The sequence below is a fragment of the Jaculus jaculus genome, chromosome 1 (assembly GCF_020740685.1).
Source record: "Jaculus jaculus isolate mJacJac1 chromosome 1, mJacJac1.mat.Y.cur, whole genome shotgun sequence".
NCBI classification, from domain to species: domain Eukaryota; kingdom Metazoa; phylum Chordata; class Mammalia; order Rodentia; family Dipodidae; genus Jaculus; species Jaculus jaculus.
The window spans coordinates 146,407,280-146,424,635 of NC_059102.1; the positions used below are offsets into that span (position 1 = coordinate 146,407,280).

Consider the following 17,356-nt stretch of genomic DNA (forward strand, 5'->3'; position numbering starts at 1 on the left):
ACAAATCGTTCCAACATTTCCATGCATGGGGGTGGCAGTCCCTGCAGAGCCATTGAACAACATGGTGCCAAGGGGTACTTTCTGCAAACCATCCTGCCACATTTGGCTGAGAAGTTCCAGTCTCACTCTCAGGTGCCCAAGACACTAAAGACATGCAATAGCTGCTAAGGGCATGCTTGGCCATGCAGCTATGAGAGTTCCTGCTGGAAGGAATGTTCTGGAAAGGATTTCTAGAGCCCCTGCTGGCAAAAATCTTCTTTATAAAATCGAAGCCATGACTGAGCAATGAGACCTGCCTACCTGCCCACCACCTCCCCCTCCCCTGTGGCCGCTTGCTTGCTGCTCAGGTCTCACCTGTGCTGTGCGCGCGGCATGTAAATGTCAGGCTTCTAACAAGCCTGCTCCCGATGCGCCTCTCCTCTCCTTGGGGAGCTGTCATTCTGTTGCCGTTCAGGGAAACATTTGTACTGGGCGAGCTCTGACTTCTGCTTGGGAAGGGCCTGGAAGTCAGCCAATCATGTGAAAATGTTAGGCTGGAAGGACCCTCAGGAGGCCCAGCTCCGCCCTGTCCATTAACCATGAAGATCCAAGGTCCAGAGAAGCTGAGAGCCTGGAGCTTCCAGGAGTGAGTAAGGTAAGAAACTCTAAGAGCTGATGAGGTATTAATGATGTCAAAATAGCAACTATGTGGCTACAGAGATAGCTCAGCAGTTAAGGTGCTTGCCTGTGAAGCCCAAGAACCCAGGTTTGATTCCACAGTACCCACATAAGCCAGATGCACAAGGTGGCACATGAATCTGGAGTTCATTTGCACTGGCCAGAGGCCCTGGCATGCCCATTCTCTCTCCCTCTCTACCTGCCTCTCTCTTTCTCTCAAATAAAATATTAAATAGATAGATAGATAGATAGATAGATAGATAGATAGATAGATACATACATACATACATACATACATACATACATACATACATGTGTGTATGTATAAAGACAGCAACTATGGGGTCACAGAGCTAGGTTTGTAGGACTTGGAGCACATGTTTTGCCATTTGAGCCTCGGTTTTCCTATTTGTAAATAGGGGCAAAGAAGGGCACCTGCTGCAAGGCCTATCCCCCAGTCAGTTATTAGGGATGGGGATAGGAGGAGGAAGAAGGGGATTCCTTCTGGTATCTCAGTGATCAGGTGACTCCAGCTGGCCTTAGAAAATGAGTTACAGGGAGTAGGCAGCAGTGCTCAGGACTTGTCACCCTGCACGAAACTATTCCACTGCCTTTGGCTTCTGGAACCAGTTCAGTTCACTGTCTCATGCATTCAAAGCTAGAGGTGGCCTTACTTCTCTGAAGCAAGAGATTCTTCCAGCTGCCAGAGACCCAAAGGTTAGGGACACCCTCCAGAGTCAATACTCAACCTGCTCCTAACAGCCCAATCTCACTGGGGTCACCTGTGACTAAGGGAGCAGGGAGGGAACTTGCACATGTTAGCAGGTAAGAGCTCACTGCTCGGTCCTCATGGCAAGAGGGTGACCGTGGTCTCTGTGGCACAGAGAGAAAACCAAGAGGCAATGGATGGCCCAAGGACCATGAGGGAAGGGTAGAGATTCCAACCTAGGTTTCAAGCTCTGGGGCTCGGTTCTTCAATGCCAGCCCTACAGCAAGTATGGTCAAAAATCCTCACATAGACAGCCTCAGTTTCCCCAACAACCACCCTATAGATGTGTGAGTCAGGACTCTGAGGGCCTCTCACAGTGACCTCCGGAAGCAGCATGAGAAGCTGAGGTCTCTAGGTTCAAGAAGAGACCCTATCTCAAAGAACCAAGTCAAGAGTGATTGATGTTGACCTCTGACCTCCATAGACCATGTGCCCACACCACATACAAACATACATACACGCACAAGCACAGCACAAACACACACACACATGTACAAAGAAAAGCAGAGCATTTGGTCAGGGCCTCTTTCCCAGCCCTGATATCTGCATCTGCTCAATTGGAGATGATGAAGGGGAAGGGGAATAGGGGACAAGAGGTCAAGGGCCAGTGATGACCCCCACCCAAACACTCATTAGGACCCCATGGATGGAAAAGTCCACCCCCGCCTCCCAGAAACAGAGGCAGCCAGCATGAATCAAGCGTGGACAAGCTAGAGGTCATGGGTAATGGCCAGCTAAACAAGAACAGCGAGGGACCAGTGGCATCTGGGGCTGTCTCCATCCATTAGGCCAAGTGCCATTAAATGAGAAATCGAAGATGAAGAGTCTGGCTTAGAGAGCAGTGGTACCTGCGACATTCCAGGAGCCCTACCCAGAGGCCTTCCCTTGAGCAGGATTCAGATGGACAAGGCAGTACAAGGGACAGAGAGGAGCATTGACTGTATTGGGACTGCCAAAAGTACAGTAGATGGGCTGTTTAGGGAAGTGTCACCATTTGTCCTTTTAGCAAGGGTCAGAAGGGCAAGAGTCGAGGACACAGGGCTCCTAGACAGAGCGGGAGCCAGGGGCGGCTTTGTGGTAGACAAGTTAATGAGGGAATTGTGGGGAATAACACAGCACGTGTGTGTAAGTGAGTGTGTGAGAGCACGGAGGAGACAGTCAGAAGACGTCTTTCTGTTTGCTATTTGTTTATTTCTCTCCCTGTGGGTGTCTTTCAGCATTTTCAGCTGCTTTTGTTCAGATACTCCTGATGCCAGCCTGCCAACCCTCGGTGGGCACTAACACATGGAGCTTTGGATAGAGGTCTATCTGGGACACTTTTTGAGCAATGCCAATGATCAGGAGCATGGCGTGGGGTCTGGTGTGGAAGTGTGGTGCTCAGAGGTCACAACACGATCAGCAGGACGGAGAGAGAGGGCCGAGGTGCCGAGAAGGTACTTCTATAACTGGACCAATTATTTCATGATCAGCACATGTGTGAGAGGAAGGCCACATCTGCTGTACCAGCCTGGCCCTGATCACCTGCTCCGTGCAGAAGAAAACCATTTTCCTCTAGGTGCGGAGTTGGGGTGGGCAGAGGCAGCATCCTCCTGCTGAGATGGCAGTTTCCCGATGGGCACCTTCCTCCAGCTCCTCCCCGCCTTGCTGGAGAGCACCGGTCTCCATCATCTGCCAAAGGCCCTGCACCCACCTGCCCCAGGAGTCTTGTGCACCCTCGTTCTGGGGCAGGGAGGATGGAGAAAGAGGCCAGCCTGGCTTCTGCTCCCCAGACTGAGAGCCATCAACAGAAACAATCCCCAAAGGGAAGAGGAATGGATAGCTGGCGGGGACTTCACAAGCACACACAAGAGCAAGGAGATGCCTGGGCAGGGAGGCCTGGGTCTGCTACCCCTACTTACTTCCTGCTACCCCAGGAAGTCCATTTGCTGCAACCCATTATCCATTTTGTTTGTTTTGTTTTGTTTTATGAGACAGCATCTTATGTATACAGGCTGGCCTCAAACCCGCTACGTAGCTGAGGATGACCTTGAACTTCTGATTCTCTTGTGCCTATACTCTGAGTGCTGGGATTTTAGGCAGCTTATGTGGTGCTGGGAATCAAACCCACATGGGGCTTGGTGCATGCTACGCAAGTACTCTACCAATTGAGCTGCATCCCCAGCCCCTGTAAACCTTATGATTCTGCCACAGAGAAGTCTCCTGTGTGGGCCCCCTGAGGTCTTTGTTCTTGCCATCATCATCATCAAACAGAAGGCTTTGGCCAACGAGGGCCAGCAGACACTCGCTGAGCAGGTGCCAACTGCTGGGCTGTTTCTTATAAGGTGATTTCACACAGTTTTCTAGAAAAGTCTCCTGATAGCACCAACCACTTGATAGACGAGAAAACCGAGACTTGGTGAGCCGGGGCCAAGGTCTGGCTCCCCTTGAAGCCCAGGCACCGGTATTGCACTTTCAGGCCTCCTAGCCTTAGAGTTTGCTCATGTCCGCAGTTGACTCTGGGTTATCTAGTGTTCTTAGGGACACTACCAGGCTGGCACGCTCACAGACAGCAGTGTGTACACACTCATGCTTCCTTAAGATGTACCAGCCCTCCAAGTTGATTTATGTGTGCCACATAGTAGGTACTTCGTAAACTCCTCTGCAGCGTGTGGGCAGCTGGGGGCCTGCAAGGTGGATAATTCCACGAGATGGCCGCAACCCAAAGGCAGGGCCCTGCGAGTTTGTCATCACTAGCCATCTCCAGGGCCCAGCAGGGTGCTGTACCCAGTAGGTAGGTGCTCAGCAGGAAGTCCAGAATTAGCCACTGAAAGAACTCATCTCAGAGGCAAGCTTGTGGAGCCAGGCAGTCACCTGCTCCTGCCCTAAAACTCTTGGGGCCCCGGGGGAAGGGGGTCCACTTGACCCTGGGGAATCTCCAAGACTCTAGGATCCATGGGAGTGAGACCCACTGGTCCTGCCCTTGAGCTTCATAATCAGAGACTTGCTGCTGATGAGCCCCAGATGTCCACTGGTCCCTGGGGAATAGGGGCTGGGCTTCCTCCTGGCAAAAACCACCCCTCCAGAGAGACCCCAGCAGCTTTGCCCAGAGGAGCCTTGGACTTTTCCTAGTCTGAGTTACACTGGTCATCTCTCCCTGCCATACTGCCCAGAGCTTATGAAGGAGACATTCTGGCCCCCTGGCTAGAGGAATCCTGGCCCAGCCTCTGGAGTCAGAAACATAACAATGAACTGGGGACGGCTTAGGGCATTCCCACCCTTCACCAGAGCCTACTCAGAGCTGCTGTGTCCTACAGAAGGCATCAAGCTCCTTCCGGTCCAGTGTGTCTTCTTCTAACAAGTGGAAACTGCTATGCCAGTTTCCTCCCAGGGTCACTGGGAAGAAAATCCTAAAATAAGAAACTTAAGAACAAGATATGCACCAGCGATCCCAGGGCTCCAGTGGGGCCCATTGCCTAACTGGCCAACCCAGGACCAAGTCCTTAACCTCAGCTGACTTATCTGAGCAGTGGGAGGAATAATAGTCTCTCTCACGCAGGAAGGAAGAGGGGAAGTGGGGTCATCAGTAAGCTGTCATGAATCCTGCCAGGCTACAATGCCACAGTCACTATATGCTAATAACTCTCTGGAAGCCAAAAAAGTTTCAAGTACTCTTTTACTAAATCTTTATGCCAAGTTTAGGTCTTTGGATGCCATTATAATCTCCATTCCAGAGGAGACAATGGAGACTTGGCAAAGCAAGTCCTTGGCCCAAGGTCACAGAACGAAAAAATAGTAAACAGGAATGTGAGTCCAGGATGCCCAAGCCTCAACTGGAATAATTGGCAGTGTCCATTTCAGATCTGGAAGGAACCACTCTTAAAATGGACATAGGGCTAGAGAGCTGGCTGAGCTGTTAAGGTAATTGTCTGTGAAGGCTGAGGGCCCAGGTTCAATTCCCGAGTACCCACAGGAGCCAGATGCACAAGGTGGCACACGCCCCTGGAGTTCATTTGCACTGGCTGGAGGCCCTGGTGCACCCATTCTCTCTCTCTGTGACTCTCTCTCTGCCTCTCTCTCTCTCTCTCTCTAATAGACTTTTTAAAAGGACCCATCTAAGAAGGCTAAGAAAATTACAACCCAGAGAAGGAGACTAGTTGAGTTATAGAGCTGCCCCTAGTAGAACCAGGCCCAAGATTCCAACACTCCTGTTTATTGAGCATTCACTATGAACCAAGTCCTAAGCGCTTGACATGAAATTTTACAATAACCCTGGGAAGACAGAAGCTACCACTAATCCCATTATAGTATGGGTATACTGAGGCAAGTGGAGGTCACTCTCTCAAAGTTATACAGCTAATTAGAGAGATCAAGGCTCTGGAGATGACGTAGCCCCAAGCAGCTTTGTAGGCCTTGCTCAGAGACTCAGGCAGGTAGATACACGTGCCAAAGGAGCAGGTCCTCCAGAGGCACAGCCATCACTGTGACGAGACAAGACGCTGCTCCGGGAGATGGGCATGAGGCTGAGGCCTGAAAGCCTAGCCCATCCAAAGACCACCAACCCCCTGCCTCTGTGGAGAGAAGTTGATCCAACAAAATGCAGCCGAGTAAAGAACACGTTCTGCTTTCTTTGCGTCTTGTAGGCGGTGCACATCCTGGGAGATCGGTGGATGAAAGGCGCCATATAAAATGCAATCAATTATGAATCACCATTACTGAATTAATCACATGTATGATTAATACGGTAATAATAATTAATGGGAGTATGGTCTAGAGATTAGAGTTGAGAACTGGCAGGGAGGAGCCAAGGGCTTCTTGCAGTCTCTGCCACTGCATGGGGGAATGCCTGGGGCTTGAGTCTTGGTTTCCCTCCCTTTACTCCCCGCATCTTGGCTATAGAAGTAGGGGACCCTGTGATGTCTCAAAACCCTGGGCTAGATGGTCCTGGGACATAACAGGCATTTAGCACCCTTTACAAATGCATCTCAGCTTCTCAAGGTCAAAGGGACAAAGTGTTTCTTGAAGAATCCAAATTTTGGGCTGGCACAAAGCACATAGCCAAGAGGCCAGAATGAGAGTGCAGCTGGAGTGGCTCTGAGTTTGCACTTGACTTTCATCACTCATTCGATCTGTCCATCCTTTGGTCTGTCTGTTTTAGGATTTGTCTTCCTTCAGAAATCTCCAGAGGACTAGACCTCAACTGCTACCTCTCCCTGCAAAAGCTAGGAGATTAGTTTTGCATGTGACTTTATAATTTCCTGTTATTTCTCTATCCCATGTTTATTTTGTCATTGTAAAGGAGCCAAGTGATGCTGAAACTATATGCGTATATATTTACATGTACATCCATATATATAATAAAGAATGCAGTTTTCCTAGCATCCATGTTTATAGTTTGATGTACATGCCTCTTTAGTCTTTGTCTACATGTGTATGACACATACATACCTATTACGCACAAATCCTTTTTGGAGAAAAAAAAAGCAGGTGGAATAAAATTGAATGCATTGCTCTACAGATGTTTTTGGATAGTAGATTTCCAATACACAATTCAAATTAGAGCCGCACTGAAGCCAGAATCCCACCAATGAGGACGATTAGGCTGCTGGTGAGAGGGGAGCCAGTGATGATTTTAGGGGAGATTCATTAACACTTTCCTACGCTGGTTGCTCAGCTGCTTTTCTCTGTCAATGCAAGGTCATTCATCAGAAAGCACCTTAATGCAGTTTAGAAATGAACGGCCCCTGGCCACCTGGTCCCTGCATGGCTGGAATCGTGTTTGTCCCCTACTATTTCATTATCCCTTGAAAGGAACACCACCATCTCTTGGAGGCGTCATGGAGTGTGGCAAGCTCAGAATGGTAGTATTGGGACCACCGTCCTGGGCAAATCCCTTCAGATGGGGAAACTGAGGCTGAGAGCAAGAAAGAAATTTCCCCCAGGAGCACACAGCTCGTTAGGGGTGGAGCCAAGAAGACTCATGCTGACTCTCCGCCCTGCTCTTTCCACTCCCCCATGACTTCCAGGGTCTGAAAATCGGAAGATAGATGGCAGATCGGTTCTGGAGCAGCCCCTGAAAAGTATGTGGTCACCAGCTTGCTGGGGAGGGGCGGGGGTGACTGGAGAGATATTGGCGAAATTATCTCTAGTGGCAACACCTATGTACACGTGGGTCACACAAGCCATCCTGACTAGTATAGGCAGGACATGCCCCCCACGGTGTTTGGATGCACTAGGAAGGGGAGGTATCCACCCCCATGCCTTGTTGGCGGTGCCTGACAGCATGCAGTCACCACGATGATGGAGCAGCGGGAAGGAACAGCAGGGCGTTTCCCAGGGATTGATGGCCCTGCCTGGGGGCAACAGCAGGCCAAGGTCTGACTGGGTCATCAGTCACCCTGAGCAGGAGCCGCACACAGTGCCCTTCATTGCTGCCTGAGGGCCAAATGCTTCAAATCCAAATCTCCGGGGATCTGTCCCCTTTTCCCAAGGAACTTCTCACTGGAGACCAGGAAGCAGGTGACCAGGGGCTGAGTCACACCTGCTTTTCCTAGAAGGCTTTCTGGGAGGGGAAGGAAGGGTTTGCTACTGACATATCACAGATGGGGAAACTGAGGCCCTGAAGCACTCTGTGCCATGCCCCCCCCCACACACACACCAATTAAGCAGCCAGTCAGTCAGTGACAGAGCTCTGCCTTCCAACCAGAGAGCCATACTTCTCAAGGAAGAATCCTCCCTAGCTGTATGTATGACCTTGGGCAATTTAGGTCTCTAAGCTTCATCTGTAAATTGAGATTTTGCTAGTAGCAGCCAAGCCACAGAGCCCAGAGGAGAACTGGGGAATAATACGCATAAGCTGGTTTGTATGGAGCCAGGCACGAAAGAGGGGTCCGTGCAATGTTTACTATCACTGTTACTGCCCATCACAATACTTTAGTGCTGCGTTCTCTGCCTGTTTTCTCACGAGATTCTAAATGGTATTCAGCAGAACAACTCTCTCAGGGTTTAGGGGGCGCCAAGGTCAGGGAAGGGTTAAGGTGGATATAAGGATGGGGCACTGAGGTGCTGTACCTTGCTCCCATTTCTGACACCCTCTGTGACCTTGGGCTAGTCTCTCTGTCTCTCTCTCTCTCTCTCTCTCTCTCTCTCTTCCCCCTCATGCCCTTTGTTCTTGATGCATCTAAATGACAGTGCTGGCGGCTTCAGCATTGCATCAAGAACCCAATCCTAGGGAGGCCAGAAGCACCCCAAAACTACAAGAGCCCCCCCTCCCTTCCCAAGACCAGGACGCGCTGCCCATAGCCCCCGAGGCAGGCTGCCAGGAAGCCTCCAGGGCTGGAGGGAGCACAGGTCTACCCAGCGATGGCTACTCCACGGCTTCTGCCCAGCCCTGCAAGAGTCCTCCCACGTCCTCCTCCCAGGTCTGCCCCAAGGAGGCAGAACGCCCCTCAGGGAGGCCCCCACCTTCCCCCCTAGTCCTCGCTCCCTGCAGAGCTGGCTTGGCTTCGTCAAAAGCAGGGCCCATCAGGCTGGAGGCGGCTATGTGTCAGCTGGTATTCAGGCTCTGGTTGTGCGCTCAGAGCGCTCCCCCTCCCCAGCTCCCCAAATCCACCCACCCACCCCTTTACCCACTGCTCAAGGCCTTCTGGGCGGCAGCGCTTCCCAGAGAAAGACCGGAGGAGCCGTGTGGAGCCCTGGCTGGTGGGGTGGGGGGAGTGGAGGGAACTGACTCACTTGGTCCCCTCCTTGGTGCCGATGGGGCAGCCCCTACGCCCCTGGATGCTGGCACCTCGTCAGGACCCCGGGGTTTTGGAAAAAGGAGCTGCAGCCCCGCCACGCCTGACCCGAACCAGCTGAGGATGCGCTCTGCGCTCAGGGACCCACTGGCCCCCAGGCCGCGAGGCGATGATGTGTAGGCAGCGACCCCCCACAGCAGGCTTGCTCCGGCGGCCGCCTGCTTGGGCCACCCTGGCCACGGGCCCGCCGGGACGCCCCTGCTCGCCGCGCCCCTCCCCGGGCCGAGGCGCGTCCCCCGAGCCTCGCAGTATTTTCTTCCTGCACCTTTAAGAAGACCGTTGCTCCGTGGTGGGATGGTGTGTTAAAGCCACACAGAGGAAGTTACGCAGCCCGGATCAGACCGGGAGATAAAAGCCCCGATGGTGACCGTGAGTGATGGCAAGAGGATTTAGCCTCGGCATTAAGTTGGAGCGGAGTGCAGGGGGGCGGTGAGGCGCCCCGCCATCTGGCCGGCGCCGCGCCCAGCGGAGGGGTGGGGGTTGTGATGCTCCGGCGCCTGGACCACAAGCCGCGAAGCCCACCCGGGCCGGGGGCTGCGCGGTGCGCGCGCGCGGGTGCACCCCTGGCAGCCCAGGGGGCCCCAAAAGTTTACACTTGTTAGCAGCGACCTCTCAGTTGGCCCCGAGCGGGCGATGCGGACGGCGCGGGCGGCCCCCTCCCCCGGCCCGCGTCTCCCGGACGGCTCCGGGCGACCGGAGGGCTCCCCGGCCCCGATCTGACAGTGGCGGCGGCTGGAGAGTCCGCGGGGCGGGAGCCCCGGCTCGGCGTCCTCCGGCCCGCGCGCCCACCCAGCACCCGCCAGAGGGTGGCGGTCCCCGGCCTGTCCGGGTCGCGCTCCGGGAAGCTGCTCCGAGCCGGGGTAAGACGAGCGGGGAAGAGCCCGGGGCGGCGGGCGGGGACAGAGGCGCCGCGGCAGCTCGCTCGCTCTCTCTCTCTCTCTTCCTCCCTCCCTCTCTCTCTCTCTCTCTCTCTCTTTCTCTCCCCCTCCCAGGCTGCTTTCATTTTGAAAGGGCTTCGGGTGACCGCGCACACTCTCCCGGGGCCCGGGAGCCACTCCAAGCAGCCGAGGCTCGGATGCAAAAGTTATTTGGTGGCGGGTGGCGGCTGCTACTAGCGGAGGACCGGAGTCGCGGGAAGAGGGGTGTGTGTGTGCGTTAAGTGGCTGCATCTTAAAGGAGTCGCTTGTCTTTCCACCGGCTACACACACACACACACACACACACACACACACACACGCACACACACACACACACATCGGTCCCTTCCCGCCGTGTGCGCGCGGGTGTGGGGTGGGCATGGACGTTGCATGAACGCTGACTTGTGCTTGTGGAAAAGGACATTAGCCCCTCTCCCGCTCCGCTCGCTCCCCCACCCCGATTCGGCGGCCAGCCTCCCGAGCCGCCGCCGCCCGGGCCCTCGCGTCTCGGCGGGCTAGGGAAACGCGGGAGGCGCTCGGCGAACTCTTGGCCAACCTGCCTGGAAACTTCTTTCCGTGCTTTGCGGGGGGTCGGCAGGTGTGTGTGGGGGGGGTGGGACTCGATCACCGGGTGGAGTCGAACTCGAACTGGGTAAAGGGGGCGAGGCTGCGGGAAGGCGGGAAGAGGACCGCGGGGTTCGAGTCACCCGCTCCGGAGTAAGTTCCGGGTCTGGGCGGTGGGGAGCGGGTGGGGAGGGTGGCGGCTGGGTCGGCCACCGCCGGGCTGGGAGTGGAAGGGTGGGGAAGTACGCAAGTTATTCCGGAGGGCTCTGCACAGTGTCTTTTAATTAAGGGAGGCGGTGCCAAACGAGAGGGCATCCTAGATGCTGGCCCGGCCTTTATTAAAGGCGAGATTATTAATTGCGCCCGTGGTTTGCGCAGGAGTTGGAAACGCAAAAGGCAGCGCGGTGCTCTGCCCCGAGGTTCGAGTGCAGTGCCTGCCGCTGTCCGTTGTCCCCCAAGTGGGGACCTGACTTTTAGGATATCTGCGGGGGTCCTAGGCTGGCTCGGCCCGCTCACCTGCGGGTACCTACGCCCAGCCACCCGCGAAGCTTCCTGCCCGTGCCCCGCCCCCAACGCCCAACTTTCTGGGGGCTCCCCAGCCGCTGGGAGGGCGTTGGAGGGGAGCCCTAGGGCTCGGGAAAGCTCCCTCTCCGGAGTTGGGACACCAAGCAGGCGGCTGGAACCCGGACGCCCCCCAAGGCTGCGGTGAGCACCTGGCATCTGCAGGGCCCAGCCCAGGGCGGGGAGGTGGGGTGGGGGACAGGAAGGTGACCCCTGGCCCCTGGGGCTTCCCTTTTCGATTCGGCCCTTCTTCACCCGCCTCTAAGGCTTATTTCACCCAGGAACTCTCCAGATGGGCTGGGGCCTCCAACTCCTTGATGCACCCCCACCCTGAACCCCACGGGCCTCCACGTCCCCGAGACAAGTTTCGCACAAGGAGAGCTCAACCCAAGACTCCAACTAGAGCCTGTTGGCGGCCCAGCCAGCTTCAAGAGGCACTAATTCAATAAGACAGAGAAACCCGAGTTCAGAAATCCTGATACAATCTAATTTTTCGGGTTTTAATACAAGCTATCAGCCCCCCTCGGTTCCTGAGGACTCTTAAAAAAAAATAAGGCGCATTGATTCCATTTGTTTCTGGGAGCCGCAGTTTCTTAATAATATCAGGTGAAGATTTATTTTCCAAGGAGAAAAAACGATCCACCAGGAAACAGTCTCTTACTCTGAAATTCCCCTGCCGGCTCCTCTTGGCTTTCTGCTGTCCTCTTTGCTTTTCCGGAGGGCTCTTACACTCTTCCCCCAGCCCTTTATTTCTTTTTGGCAAAAACCAACCTAGTTGAGTGCTGAGCTCACAGTTTCCCCCTCGTTGCCAGCAACGCCCAGTTGATTGACTGGTTGTAAACACATTTTTTTCCCCCTAGCAGATTTTGTTGTTGGTTCCCCCAACTCCCATTTTCCAGGGAATATGTGGCGTTGAAGCCAACAAAACTGCAAAGCAATTAATAGATTGGTGAGACTCATGCTTGTGACTACTCACTTCTGGCCGCAGGGCCTCACTGCCTCCCGCCCAGGCTGGAGTCCAGGGCTGTCCTAGCACTGGCCCTGCAGATGAAGCAGGCAGCTGGGCCCTCCTTAGGAGCCGGGGCCCAGAGCCCTGGTTGTCTCCAGCCGTCAGGAGCTCCCTACCTGTTAGTGAACAGTCGGGAGTCGGCTGCTGGAAGAATTAATTAGAAGCATGCTGTTTTCTGGGCAGCACAGAGCTTGGGTAGAGGCGTCCAAACCTTTGCCGGCCTCGCTATTTTATTTTTACTACATTTTCTCAGGTTGTAAAAATAGACGCCCGGCACGTTCTTTCTGAGAGTTTTCTAGCAAGGAGCGCTTTCAAGGCTGGACAGGCTCTAGAACAGGTTTCTCTTTCCCGTAGTCTGGGGTGAGATGGGACAGTGTGGTCCTGGTTGGGTTCTCATTCATCTGTGTTATGAGCCCTTCATCCCCAGAGAGAGGGGGCAGGGTCGGGTTTAACACAAACAGATGAAGCCCACCGCCTCCCGGAGCGAAAGAGTGGCTGGCTGGGGGCTTCTACCCTGGGCGAAGGGGGCTCAGCTGGCCTGTGGTGTCTGCCCCTCCTGCCCATCTTCTTGGGCAAGGAGCATGTTTGTGTCTGGGTAGTGAATACGATTTCATGGAAACACAGTTAACCAACTCAGGGACCTTCCACGTTCGATGGCCAACAAGGACGTCAGGTGAGAGTCAGGCCACCCCATGTGATGCTTGGGAATGTAAATGCAGCAACCATGGGAATAATTAACCAAAAGAAATAATAACACGGGCATTTTTGCCATAACCCATTGCACCCACCTTTGCCCTGTTGGCCAGCATTTTCAGCTGGGAACCCATGCTAGCCGGACTCAAATTCTCCTGATGATGTAGCAAGTGCCCAGGAACACGACACATCCCAAGTCATATGCTTCTCAACTCAATTCTTGTGAATTATATCTATTTTGGCTTTTAAGTAATCACCATGCTTAAAATAGCAAAGTAATAATCATAATGGTGACCCATGTAGAGATGTTGCCATCTAAAGATGATTGCAAAATGTTGGCCTTGATCAGAAAGCCTAATGACAAAACATTTTTATTTCCTGTGGAAGCCTTCCACATGCTAGTTTCTTACTGTGGAGAATGTGAGACTCGTTGTTTCAGATCGTCCGTGCCTGGGGAGACATTTGCCAGTGGCCCACATGGGGACCTCCCTGCTGGGTTGTAGCTGTATGTGTGGCCTCTCTGCATGAGTCTCACCACCTCCTTTAATAACCTTGACATTTTGACTGGTCTGGCATGTTATTTTTTTAAAGCCACCATTAAATCTTGACTCTTGGGGATGCTTTAGAAAGTTTCTGGTCCTAGAGCAGGGTTATTTCCACTGAAACAACGCCCCCATAAATGATGAGGAGCTGTGTCACCTTTTTAATAATGTGCCCCATCTCCAAATGTGCGTGTCTGTGACACTTATAACCAGCTTTCTGTGGAGCCCTTACTAATGCAGCCTTGGGTTTTTTTCTTCCTTTTGGGTTCTTTTTTTTTTTTTTTGCACATTTTGCCAGAGAGCTTTTGTTCCTATATATCCCTAATCCCCCCTTTTAATTTGTTGCAGGTGTTATTGCTAATGAGTGCTCTCTCTCTCTCTCCCTCTCTCTTCCCCCTCTTACCATGAAAGACAAGCCAGCTCCCAGGTACCTGGATGGACTGGGAGCTGAAGTCTCGGAAACTTCTAAATGAGCTGCCGATGGCTACCTGCCAAGGTCAGCTGACCCTCATGAGTGCCTGACCCCACCAAAGCAGAGACAGAATCTTTTCTGTCAACACCTCAGTGCCTTTTTTTTCCCCAGGTCTAGTCACATAATTGTTATCACTTTCAGACCATATGAAAAGAAATCTCTTTTATTGGTCTGAGATGCCAAGTCCGGTCCCCAAGAGGGACCACGTTTGCAGCTAACATGAACTCTTCTTGATTTTATTTTATCTTTACAATACAGGCCGGAGGGCTGTTCCATGGTTGTGTTGGGCACATCACCCATTCAGGGCCCTTTAAAGACCAGGATTGATTGGAAGAACAAAAATTAAAAGCAATCTGATCCAGCCCCATGCCGGATCCCAGCGGATTTTCTCCTTATCCCGTTTCCATCCACTGTCACAATTTGAGAGTCTGCCCCATTTGATCAGCTTCACCTCCGGGGGAGGTATAATGCCAGGGTTAGGAGGACGCCAAGTTACAGGCAACTTTTTGATCTGCCCATCAGCAGTCTGAGAAACGCTGGCTCTGAATTTTCTGTATTGGCCGTTTGGAACAAACAAGTTCCTCGCTGTCGGCAAACGCAGCGAGATCGAGACTCTGGGACATCCCAGTCACCATCACCTGGTAGATGTGGCATTTCCATGCGGAGGCCTCAAGTCCCCCCTGACCCCACCGCTGCCTGTCCAGGGCCCTTCCAGGCCCCACCCCTGCCGCGCCATGCTGCACCTGCTGGCGCTCCTCCTGCACTGCCTCCCGCTGGCCTCTGGGGACTATGACATCTGCAAATCCTGGGTGACCACGGATGAGGGCCCCACCTGGGAGTTCTACGCCTGCCAGCCCAAGGTGATGCGATTGAAGGACTACGTCAAGGTGAAGGTGGAGCCCTCAGGCATCACGTGTGGAGACCCCCCTGAGAGGTTCTGCTCCCATGTAAGTCAGCTGTTCTACTGCTCGGGTGGGGGGAGGGATGCTGAGACAGACTATTGTGGAAAGATGCCAACGCCAAGCTGCCCCGTGGATCCTGGGAGCCACATGACATCCGGTGGATAGAGGCATGTTGTTTTGGCCAGCTGACCCCAGGGAGGGTTCCCTCTCAGAAAAAAAAAAAAAAAACCACAATATTCATAATTTTCTTGCCTAAAAGCCAGTGCTGCCTCCTCTGCAGGAAGTCAGCATTCAGGCAATATCATGCACTATTTGCAAGAGGACGTATACTCTGACCTGCCTCAGTTCATCTCTCCTACCGTGCACCCTCCCAGCCTACCTAGCTCAGTCTCAAAACACGTTAGCATGAGACCAGCTCATGCTAAACACTGGGTAGATGCTTGACAGAGGACAATTTTTTAGGAAACTGTTAGGGGTTCCTGAAAGAGGATCAAGCCAGATGGACAGTGCAGCAACATCCTGGCCAGTTCCATCTCCAGTTGAGGGGCAGATGTTCAGGCCTTGTCACCTGAGTCCCTAATTACAGAAGGGGGGAGTTGTGGAGTCACAGAGCACTTTGGCCCTCAAGCAGTGTTAACAAGGATGGTAGCAATCGCAGAAAGTGTCTGATGCAAGCTCCTAGAGTGCAGCGCTGGGAGTCTGAGGCACATTATTCCATGGGATCTTTCCCTGGGCTTCACCAGGTTGATTCTGTGTTGGACAGAGTTGGAAAGTTTCAGGGGGACTCTATACCCTGTGGACATCTCAGGGTTTCTGCTCTGTCGCTTGTGGAATGGGCATACCATCAGCACACACTCAGGGTGCTCAATGGCTTGGTGAATACATGTACATTGCTCAAAATAGGATCAAGGAACTGGAAAGATGGCTCAGCAGTTAAAGACACTCGCTTTGAGGCAGGAGAGATGGCTTAGCAGTTAAGGTGCTTGCCTGTGAAGCCTTAGGACCCAGGTTCAACTCCCCATTACCCATGTGCAACCAGATTCACAAGGTACTGCATGTGCCTGGAGTTTGTTTTCAGTAGCTAGAGGCCCTGGTGTGTGCCAGTTCTCTCTCTCTCTCTCTCTCTCTCTCTCTCTCTCTCTCTCTCTAAAAATTAATAAACAAAATAAAAATTTTAAAAAAGACACTTGGGCTGGAGAGATGGCTTAGCAGTTAAGACCTGTGAAGCCTAAGGACCAGGTTCCATTCCCCAGTACCCACATAAGCCAGATCCACAAGGTGGTATATGTATCTAGAGATCGTTTGCAGTGGCTAAAGGCCTTTGGTGTGCCCATTCTCTCTCTAACACATAAATAAAATAAAACAAAATTTAAAAAGACAGTTGCTTTTAAAGCCTGCTGTTCCTGATTCGATTCCCAAGCCAGATGCAAAAAAGAAAAAAAAAAAAATACAAGTACCTGATGTTTACAACAGCAAGAGGCCCTGGTGCCCCTGTTCCCAAAGTGCAAATAAATAAATAAATTTTAAAAATAGGATCATACACAAAGAAAGCTTCCAAATGTTTGCTGTTGTCATTCCAGTCTACAGATGGGGAAACTGAGGTGGCAGCAGAAGCAAAGGCCTTTGGCTGAGGCCACATGCCAGGAAGTGGAAGAGCTAGCCGAAGCTGCCTGAGTAGGGCTTGGCAGGCCTTCCCTGGCAAAGGATGGGCAGGGCAGTCGGGCTGCAAGAGCTGGCAGGAGGGGCCCAGCATCACCCTGCAGGTGGCTAGTGCCTCTGAATGTCCTTGGGGAAGCTGCCAGGTTCCTGGATTTATAGCACAGCCAACCTGGTGTCCCCAACCCAGGCTCCTGAGAATGTCTGCGTCCCGTGGGACGGCTTCAGTCACAGCAGAGCAGGCAGCCTGGGACAGTAGATTCCCACTTGGCCTTGTCACTGGTGATAAGGCTGTCACTGTGGGTGGTGGCTGGGCCAGAGCCAGCTGAGAGAGAGTGAGGGAGGAGGGGAGGAAGAAGACAGCTTAGGGCCGGGAGCCAAGGCTCTGTAGTCTCCTGGGTATCACTGCTCTGAGGACCAAAGGACCACAGTGGCTCAAGATAGGTAAGGGGCCCTGCAGCCCCTTTCTGAGTCTGTTTCTTGGTTCTGGTCACACAGACCCCAGGCAGAGCCAACCTGTCTGTTGTGTTAACATCTTAGTAAGATTTTGCCTTTCCATTTATTTATTTAGTTTTTTTTTTTTTTTTTTTTCGAGGTAGGGTCTCACTCTAGCCAAGGCTGATCACTCCGTAGTCCCAGGCTAGCCTCAAACGCACAGTGATCCTCCTATCTCTGCTTCCTGAGTGCTGGGATTAAAGATGTGCACCACCGCACCTGGCTAGATTTTGCCTTTTAAATATGCCTTAATGTGCCAGGGTAGGGGGTTGTTAAAATGCCAGCTTTAAATACCCTGAGCCTTGGACAGCTGCCCCTCCTCCACCTCAGGACCTATCACAGCTGCC

General features: G+C 52.9%; 1 protein-coding gene across 9 annotated transcripts in view; it reads left to right on the forward strand.

Moving 5' to 3' along the window:
* Positions 1–9,376: 9,376 nt before the first annotated feature.
* Positions 9,377–17,356, forward strand: part of Ntng2 (netrin G2) — an 82,170-nt gene continuing 74,190 nt past the window's right edge. For 3 of the 9 annotated variants that reach the window (XM_045159265.1, XM_045159299.1, XM_045159297.1), the window contains exons 1-2: positions 9,917–10,058; positions 14,215–14,903. In XM_045159265.1, the coding sequence (XP_045015200.1) occupies positions 14,691–14,903 (213 nt within the window). In that variant the 5' untranslated portion in view covers positions 9,917–10,058; positions 14,215–14,690. Of the gene's footprint in view, positions 9,568–9,916; positions 10,059–10,321; positions 10,341–10,786; positions 10,833–11,020; positions 11,385–14,214; positions 14,904–17,356 lie in introns of those variants that run through there. The other 6 variants (XM_045159269.1, XM_004654035.2, XM_045159286.1 and 3 more) reach the window with 6 other exon arrangements.